The sequence below is a fragment of the Sebastes umbrosus genome, chromosome 20 (genome assembly GCF_015220745.1).
Source record: "Sebastes umbrosus isolate fSebUmb1 chromosome 20, fSebUmb1.pri, whole genome shotgun sequence".
Taxonomy (NCBI): domain Eukaryota; kingdom Metazoa; phylum Chordata; class Actinopteri; order Perciformes; family Sebastidae; genus Sebastes; species Sebastes umbrosus.
In genome coordinates this window covers 4,334,129-4,344,458 of record NC_051288.1, presented here as the reverse complement: position 1 = coordinate 4,344,458, position 10,330 = coordinate 4,334,129, and the positions used below count along the sequence as shown (strand labels likewise).

Here is a 10,330-nt window from a genome sequence, read left to right as displayed (position 1 = left end):
TTAACATTACAGATGTAAACTGACCCTTTTAAAGCATTTAAAAACAACAACTAATTCAGAGTTCATGTCTAGTATTTTATCCCTGTATTAAAAGACCTGTCAATCCTCTTGGGAATTGGTGTTAATGCTGCCCTTTGATTTGATTTACATTTATTTACACTACATAACAGATTGAGTCTCTAGTTTTGTTTTTATGCCAATAAATGTGATGATTGATAAGACGTCTCATAAATATAATGCTGGGAGTTTTCTCCCCCACACATGCCATCTGAAAAGCCTTAATATTGTCAGCCAGCAGATGTCAATGTAGAGCAACAGACTGTTCATTTACTACAAAGGAGGAAGAAAATGCAGGAACAAAACAAATCCCACAGATTATCATCATGTGGAGCAGCAGGTCCAAAAATTGAAGCTTTTAATTCATTTCAGAATATGGGCTGCTGTGGGTGAGAAATACCAGTCAATAGTTTCTATCCAGTACAAGCGAAGTATGAACTACATTTCCCAGAACGCATTGCGCAGGGTTAGAGGATATCAGGACTTGTGTAGTTCTCCTCCAGCCTCTGCGCCCTTCTTTGACTGAAAGATAAGAACTTTGCACTCAATATTGTGCAATAATTGTTATCTTTCACGCACATAGATGAGGGCTGGTGATCTGCCAGAGTCCACTCAGTGTGGATGAGCGACTCAGCCGCCGGTCAGGACAATAATCCGGCTGGAAACAACAAGCACTCTGTGCCGCTGGACTGCTGCGGAGGACTCAACAACCTCGACTATTCAAAGGTAAAACTCAAACGATCAAGTACGAAGCCGATCCGCTTCTCTAACCTTCATATGAATCGGTGTAAGCACACAGACGAGCAGCGAAGGTCCCAGTTTGACCGACTGAACCAGTCTGCCTCTTTGCTGAGCTAGTGACAGCCGGAAAACAGGAGGGACAGTCGCCTTTTTTTCAAAATAAAAGCATGATTTTCTGCAAACCCACAGTAAACAAATGTTGACTCCAAGCAACACAATGCAAACTCAAACAAAGCACAGTATAAAAGTAACTTGCAACTAATTAAATAATAGAATGTATTTTTACAACATAAATACTATTTCTAAACTCTTATTTAAGGTATTATATAAGTATTATATAATAATTATCATATAAGGTCCCATATCGTGCTCATTTTCAGGTTCATACTTGTATTTTGTGTTTCTACTATAACATGTTTACATGCTGTAATGTTCAAAAAAACCTTTATTTTCCTCATACTGTCAGCCTGAAAATGCCTGAATTTAGCCTCTGTCTTAAACGCTCCGTTTTAGGCATTTTGACGGAATTGCAACAGAATTGCGTTGCTAGGCAACAGCTTGGGTCGATGTGTACTTCCTGTCAGCTGATGACATTCATATACACTGCAACCAGGAATAAACTGGGACACATTTAGAATGTTTTATTTTAAATTGTGTTAAGGGTCTAAATATTGCTTATTCGTGACATCACGAATGGGCAGAAATCCTGACTGCTTGTTTCAAACACAGAGTTTCTGAATTCGGACTATGTGTATTTCCCAGTGGATTGAGTGTTTTGATACTTTCACAGTATTTATATAGGACTTGAGCCTGCTTTATAATAAAAAACATGAAAATCTCACTTTTTTATAATATGGGACCTTTAAGTAGCCTGCCATTGGTTTGGTTTTGTGGCAAGAAGGTAACACGCAAATTGCGAAACTCTCGTGAGATGGTTAAGGTTAGGTATTGACCTTGAATAGTTAAGGTAAGACATTAGGCCAGTTCGAGATGAGCCAGGCCTGCGCAGAATCGATCACCGGTGATCGGCGCACAATGCATACAGGTTAGATTTGTGTCTGACTTGCTCTGACGTCATGCACACGTGGGCAACAATAAGCTCACAAGATCGAGGCGGCCACATTTTTTAGAGCCAGGCGCCGCAGTTGCTCTCCCCCGACTGAAAGACCCAAGGCATGATGGGAAGTGCCTGGCTGTCGCCTGATCAAAGAGCTGATTGGCTCTTAGTTTTGACATCAAACACCACGTGTTGAAGAAAGTCCAAACTTTCTGTGTAATTGTAATGTTTAACGCTAGATTGTAGGATATTAGTCTCATGTTGTGCAATGAAAGATCTGTTAACAAATATATCTGGTGTGGTTGATAATAATAATAATGAAGGTTAATTATACAAAACGATCAAAACGAGTGCTCATTACAAAGTGCTTTACCAGGCAGACCTAAAAATGTAATCCAATGCCAGATACACGCACATTTCCACATATATTTACAAACAAATGTAAATAAAGCCAAACCTGGTCTGCAAACTATAAGTAGCCTAGAGATGGGATCTAACAGGATGTCACTTTTCCTGTGACTTTCTGTAAATTCTTTGAAGGCTGCTGAAAATGGCTGGAAACTTGACCGGTGTGCTGCTGCGCCCTGATCTCATCTACTTTCCAGGCGAGGCGCAGTTCATCTCGAACAAGCCTGTAGACTTCGAATGGTGAAGGCTAGGATAGGTCGTCGGGCAGCGAGTCTCGCAAGAGTTTTTACAAGTTTCCGCAATTTGGGGGTTACCATTTAAAAAAAAAAAAAAAAAAAAATACCATATGCCCTACCTATTTTTCAAACCATTCTGTGCATATTGTTTTTTATTTATTCTCATTTATTTCCAGTCAGGTGATGTCATGTTGTTGACAATAACAAACCCGGCCTGCAGTAGTTTACCATGAAAAGTCCCTGTTTCAATCAATCACTTGCAAGCTACTTAAGGTCAAGGTCAGAGCAGTCATTAGTTACGCAACTGGTTAACCCTGACCTGCTGCCTCTGTCAGCCTGTATCACTGGAAACTGATTAGAAAGAAAACAAGATCTGAGATCAGTATCCCTCCACAGTGAACAACAGAAGCAGCTTGTGATGGGCTTGTAATTGGCATACACAATTTCAACAAGACAGGCCCTCAGCACTACCCTCGAGACAAAACCTCTAAGAACAGGAACATTTTTTATGTTGTTGTTTTCAACGCTTTTATCTAGTAGAGTGTGATGGACATCACACTCTATAAGGGCTGCTAACCGGGCTTTAGGCATTATGTCATGTAAGGGATAATGTACAGCGAGACAGCCATTCGCGTCAGGGTCTTGCATCGCTCTGAAGGTTTTTTTTCACAACAATGACCTGCTAGCTGTACATTATGTCGCTTATTACACGGCTACTTACTTAAAGGTCCCATATTGTAAAAAGTGAGATTTTCATGTGTTTTATATCATAAAACAGGTTTAAGTGCTTTACTATTAATACTGTTAAAATATCAAAACGCTCAATATACGGAGAAATATATATAGCCCATATTCGGAAATTGTGCGTTTGAAACAAGCCGTTAGGATCTCTGTCCATTTGTGATGTCACAAATATACAATATATAGATCTTTACACGGTTTTATACGTAAACGTTCTAAATGTGTCCCAGTTTATTTCCTTTTGCAGTGTGTGTGAATTACATCAGCTGACAGGAAGTAAACATGAACCCAAACTGTTGCCTAGCAACGCAGTTCCATTTTAATTCCGTTGAAATGCACTAAAACGGAGCGTTCCAGACAGAGGGTAAATACAGGTATATTCAGGCAGACAGTATGAGGAAAATAAAGTTTTTTTTTAACATTACAGCATGTAAACATGTTCTAGTAGAAACACAAAATACAAGTATGAACCTGAAAATGAGCATAATATGGGACCTTTAAGGAATCAATAATTTGACATAAAAAACAATCCGCCAGAGTGCGACATCAGAACTGCGCCCTTAGCAATGGTCTGTTATACATAGCAACGGTCTGCGATAAAGAAATAACAGACCGTAGAACGCCGTGATTGACCAATCAGTATCGAGTATTCAACAAAGCCACGTAATAAATTCTGCTATCAACTCTTTTCGTTTGTTCATTCTGATGATAACACATTAGCACGAGGAAATCTTAACTTATTATTCAAGTGGACATAGGGCCTGTCAAACTGCGAAGAACTATGGCTGTATTGCCCTTGTGGCCCCTTGTGGCTCTTCATCTCTGGCGTCAGCAAGCATAAGATGGAAAACCATACACAACAGCACTCCAATATGCGTCAGAGAAGGAATACCAATCTATGCTGCCACACCTCATATCAGTCATTAGAATAAATTTTTACGCCAATGTGCCATGCTTAATTTTCAGGAAAGCCCGGGGTCGCCCGTCGTCCGTTTTCCCTCTTCATTCACAATGAAAATATTGTACGAAAGCCTGCTGCTGTGATTTGATACAGCAGTACAAGAATAGTTTTATTACGCAGTAATAGGTGAAGACAGACATTAAGACGAGAACACGAAGGTCAAATTAGAGCAAAAGTTATTTTAGACCAAAACTAACAGACGGTGTGTGTCTTTTCAAGGTGTAAAATAACTTCAAATAATTTAATAAATAGCTGCTTACATGTCAAGAAAATGCAGATGTATCTGCTGAAAATGAGCCTACTTCTCACTTGATTTATTACCTCAGTAAACATTGTAAACATGAGTTTATGGTCTCAATCGCTAGTTTCAAGTCTTATTCAATACACCATGATCCGCGAGTAAACGCACTGACGCACATGCAGCGTTGTCTCGTAGAGTGTTGTCTGGTTGTGGTTCTGACTGTGACAGCAATATTGAATATCACTAATGGAACAAATATTTAAAAAAAAAATCTATTTTGGGGTGCACATTTTGCCACTGATGGCAACCAAGGCCAATAATTGGTTGCCAATTTCTCAAAATGGTTGCCAATGGCAATTTGGCAACACACTGTGTCAAGCCTTGATTTATGTTTTTTACATGTTTGCGTGTATTTTTCACATGGCTGTTTCTTTCAGATGGACTTGACGCTGATGGAAGGACTTCTAAAACACGTCAACTTTCACGACTCCAGCTTTTGTATCGCTGTGATCGCCATCGTTTTCAACCCTCTCTTCTGGAATGTGGTAAGAGATACTGTAGATATTGTAGCCACTAAATATGTCATGTATTAACTCTTGTATTCTTAATCTGTGTAGAAAAAAAACTTTGTCTGGTTAAGCTCACTGAGGTCTGGTGCAACAAAATTGGGAAATCAAGACGTGGAAATCATGACCGTTTGCTGTTTGATTGGCTGAAAAGTCTAAGTTTTCCAGAAACCGTTCTCCTGATTGGATATTTGTTGGATCTAAGCAAATTCTCTATAGCGTAATTGTATTGGTTTGAAGTATATAGGCAGCTTAGTGTGTCTTCACTCTTTTCTACCAAAGTCTGGTGCTTTGTAATTCAATTCAAGTTATTTTTTTTGGAAGCCACAAACAATAGCAAAACTCCTGCTGTTCATGGCTGTGAGTAATCAGCTGGCACCAAGCATAACAAGCTGATCAGCGAGTGAATCACTGAATCACGTTTACATGCATAAAATATTTTGGTTTTTGCCCTTATTCTAAAAAAGACAATATTCCTATGAAGCTGTTTACATGGCTAATGAGAATGAATATTCCACGAATATTCCTGTTTACATGCAGCCGTGCATACTCCGATTAAGGTAACCGGTGGAGGACTTGTTGGACTGTGCGAACACGGCCTCCTCTTTCATTCTTTCAACCACCTTCTTGAAAAGGTTATATCTTATTATTATGATTATATATATGCTATATATCCAAAAAACCTGTTGATATCCAAGTCTTTCATAATGTTTTAAAGTAGGTGTGTTTCTCCTTCTGACCAGAAATGTGGGCTTTTCTTTTGGACACGTGTCTCTGCAAACTGTCAGCTAGATGGTTTATGTACAACGCACAGAGTTGGCCCAAAGCAGGCAAGAGGCTGTGTGTCGCAAACTGCCATAAAAAATGCATATTCCAAATGCTCCTGTAACCTGAATAACATCAGCATATCCCACATGTCTTAATTGGAAAATGCTCCTTTCGAAATGAGGCCTAATTCAGAATAACCAAACACGATATGCTGTTTACATGACCCATATCACATTGGAACATTGTCATATTTGGAATAGTAGTGGAATAATATTATTGTGCATGTTAACATAGTCACTGTTTGTGTTCATAACTCACTTCTTAACTAAAAAAAAGGAGCAGTGGTGCTTTTGGCTTAGTCAGGTGCACACAATTGAGTTATTGGTGGGAAGCCGGTGAGGGATCTTGTCCTTTTTGCTGCTGCATTACTAACTCCCACTGGTTGCTTGGGGCACCTAATGGATAGGGGAAGGTTGAAGAGGAAAGTTTGAAGTTCCACTTGAGTTACTACTTAATCTATGGCTGTCAATTGATACAAATATTTAATCGCAATTAATCGCATGCTTGTCCATAGTTAATCGTGATTAATCGCAAATTAATCGCACATTTTTTATCTGTTGAAATGTACCTTAAAGGGAGATTTGTCAAGTATTTAATACTCTTATTAACAGGGGAGTTGCCAAATATGCTGCTTTATGCAAATGCTTCACAGGTACTGCATTTAGCATAACAAATATGCAAACTGCAGCCCAACAGGCAACAACAGCTGTCAGTGTGTCAGTGTGCTGACTTGACTATGAATTGCCCAAAACTGCATGTGATTATCATAAAGTGGGCATGTCTGTTAAGGGGAGACTCGTGAGTACCCATAGAACCCATTTTCATTCACATTTCCTGAGGTCAGAGGTCAAGGGACCCCTTTGAAAATGGCCATGCAAGTTTTTCCTCGCCAATATTTAGCGTAAGTTTGGAGCGTTATTTACCCTCTTTTATCAACAAACTAGTATGACATGGTTGGTACCAATGGATTCCTTAAATTGTTCTAGTTTCATATGATACCAGTATCATCTAGCTTTAAAACTGAGCCCGCTACAACCTAAAAATCGCAAGTTGCGTTAATGCATTAAAGAAATTAGTGGCATTAAAACTTATTTGCGTAAATGTGTTATTTTCGCATTAACTTTGATAGGCCCCAAAAAACACAACAAAAATGACATTGTACATTTCTTACCCCCCAGACAGTACTCCAGACAAAACTGGGAACATGAGTGTTACAAGCTATAGCTTTGAAAATTGTGTATCTGTCCACAGATACGCCGTCATTGACTGTCGATCAATCTTCGTCAAATCAAGGCAAACTGTCCCGACAGCGTCCCTGAGCCTGATAAAAGGGCCCCTTCTGTCTATCACAGAGGGTAATATTTTACACACGAGATGGTTACATATCACATATCTTATCTTAATTAGTCAGGATCACGATTAGGGCAATCAAGACTGATTACAGTTCATATCTAATAGACTACTCATTACATCATTTTGCATCCCAGTATCAGGCCATAAATAATGTTGCATGTTGATTGCAACTCACTGAAAAAGAAGTCAGCCCTGAAGGATCCCTTTTACACAAAGACGCAGAGAAAGAAAATGTTCTCTTTTATTATCAATCAGATAGGCTTGAGATAAGTGCTATGCAGACTTGACTCACACACTCCAAGTTGCATCTTCCTCAGCTATGGGGGTTTACTGAGTGAATCTTGCCAACACTTCAGCTATGTTTTTGAGCTTGACACAATACTGCAATTAACTTGAAGTAGAAAAAAAAAAAATCCTCTCTACCTGTATTCCTCACCCACGTTCTTTATGTGGCACTTTGCTTTCATACACGGTCAAAGAGCACCATTAATTATAATGTAGTTGTTGCGCATAATTATGAATGTTTAAAGAGTACCTGTTATGCTCATTTTTAGGTTGATAATGGTATTTTGGATTTTCTACGAGAACAGTGGCTCCCAACCTTTTTTCCTTAGGGGACCCCATTTCTATGATTGAGTAAACTGACGAGCCCTGATTATGTGACATATTTTATGCATATTTCATATTATATTCAATGCATAACAATGACAGTACATAACTGTACTGATAAATTGTACAATTAACCAAAATAGTGAACTCAATAATTACAGGAGGTTTGTATAAAGGATGAATTTTGAGCAGAGATGAGTTTTCATGTGTTTAAGAATCTTTAATACAATTCTTTTTATTATACATTTTTCTTAAAAAATTTTTTTTTAACAATAAAACATACTTAATAGACGTCTTTTTTGACAAATTTTGTTATTTCCTAATGCTTGGCCGTTGTTCCATTAGCTCTTTGGTTGTTTTAACTAGGTAGGATGAGGCTGTTTAGCAGATTGGGAAGGCTCTGTGAATATAACTTGTGTTCGAGTCGTCACCGTGCCCTTATGCTGTTTATGTCCTAAATAATAATCCAAACTTTAATAACAACAGTTCATCTAGTTTTGGTCACAGAAATGAATGAAATGCTGATCTGTTGTCTTACACCCCTTAAAATCAAGAAGGCCTCGCGACCCCCTCCGTGAAGCTTTGGCAACCTTTATTGGGGGTCGTGACCCCGAGGTTGGGAACCAGTGAACTAGAACATGTTTACATGCTTTGATGTTCAAAAAAAACACTTTACTTTTCTCATACCGGCTGTGCTGCAGCACCTCTTTTCACCCTCTGTCTGTCTGAAACGCTCTGTTTCAGCTCCTGCCCCACTCTGTTGTGATTGGTCAACCAAACCAAACTCTTCAGACTCCGCTCCAGCTCCGCTCTAACTAACTTCGTTTGAACGCATGCCAAGCTAGGCAGGTATTATGCAAATGTGTTACTTGGTGACATCACCACGTTACGGAAGACAAAGCGGGACTTCAAGCGAGGCGTTTCAGGCAGTTCAGGAGCAGTTTGACTTGAATTTTAGGCTTTGTAACTTTGCAGACCTTTAAAGGTCCCATATCGTGCTAATTTTCAGGATCATACTTGTATTTTGTGTTTCTACTAGAACATGTTTACATGCTGTAATGCTCAAAAAAAACTTTATTTTCCTCATACAGTCTGCCTGAATATACCTGTATTTACCCTCTGTCTTAAACGCTCTGTTTTAGTGCATTTCAACGGAATTGCGACAGAATTGCGTTGCTATGCAGGAGTGTGGGTCCATGTTTACTTCCTGTCAGCTGATGTTATTTACATCCTTTGCAACGGGAAATAAACTGGGACACATTTAGAATGTTTATGTTTAAAACCGTGTAATGGTCTAAATATTGTACATTTGTGACATCACAAATGGACAGAAATCCTAACAGCTTGTTTCAAACGCACAATTTCTGAATACAGGCTGTGTATATTTCTCTGTATATTGAGCGTTTTGATAGTTTAACAGTATTTAAATAGCACTTAAACCTGCTTTATAATATACAAGACATGAAAATCTCACTTTTTACAATATGGGACCTTTAACATGCACAAAAAATAAAATAACACTAAAGGAAAGGGGAAAAGCACAAAAGCATAACAGGCTTTTTTCTAGCAAAAAATGCGACTAAGAAAAAAAGCGAAATATATAACAAAATACAAATTCAAAAGCGATATACTGCAGCTGAATAATTCCATCAGTCTTCTTTTACTTGGTTATGATGTTTAACTACACGTTATAATGATCTCTTGTCATCCAGATTTGATCAAATTGCTATAGGCTTTAGGATCATTTGGCTAAAATTGCCGTAATTTACTCGCTGCTTTTGAAATTAGTTTCACTGCAGGTCCATGCGTTTCACATTAACATTGCCATTTCACTAACCTGTAATGGTGGCTCATTTCATCATTGACTCATCACACCTGCGCAGCGCGGCAGCCCACACGTCCATCATACAGTAGCTTTTTCCCTCACAAAAGAGAAGCCAATTATTTGCATTACAGTAAATGTCGCGGAGATGCTCTCCGCCCCGCATATGATCCCAAATCACCCTTTTTCTTCATTTTGCTGGAAGATAATCTGTAAGTGGCTGTAATGGGGGTTATTGAGGCAAACAGCATTAGGACTGATGGAACTTATTTACACTAGAGAGGCAGGTGAAAAAAGATCTTTTCATCTTATCTGTTTTGAGCTATAACGCCGTATTCTCACAAAGGATGGTGTTTCATTTGGTTTTATTGGACTACCATCTCTAAAAGGGTGAAGAAAGAAACAGTATGTGATTCACGTTTTTGTGCCTAAATCATATTATTTCTGTCACATGGCTCAGACAACCGCTGATATATATAATTTGTACATTTGTCCCTGCACGCCTCGTCCAAGGAACGTGTTTACATTTATGGCGATGACATATGGATGAAAGGTAGCAGTGAAGCACGCTTCTCACCATCATCTGTTGCAGGTCACTCTGTCACCTTGTTTCAAGGCACACTGTGTGCTGCATGTGCCGTGCCGGTCCCGTGCTCCTGATTAGTGCTGGAGGTGTAGCGTGTCAGTGCTCAAAAATATACTGAAATGTT

General features: G+C 38.9%; 1 protein-coding gene across 1 annotated transcript in view; it reads left to right on the top strand.

The window, feature by feature from the left end:
• Nucleotides 1-348: 348 nt before the first annotated feature.
• pemt (phosphatidylethanolamine N-methyltransferase) overlaps nt 349-10,330 on the top strand; it is a 76,771-nt gene continuing 66,789 nt past the window's right edge. Inside the window, exons 1-2 of the mRNA XM_037755341.1 lie at nt 349-783; nt 4,880-4,987. Coding sequence (XP_037611269.1) covers nt 679-783; nt 4,880-4,987 — 213 coding nt within the window. The 5' untranslated portion in view covers nt 349-678. The remainder of the gene's footprint in view (nt 784-4,879; nt 4,988-10,330) is intronic.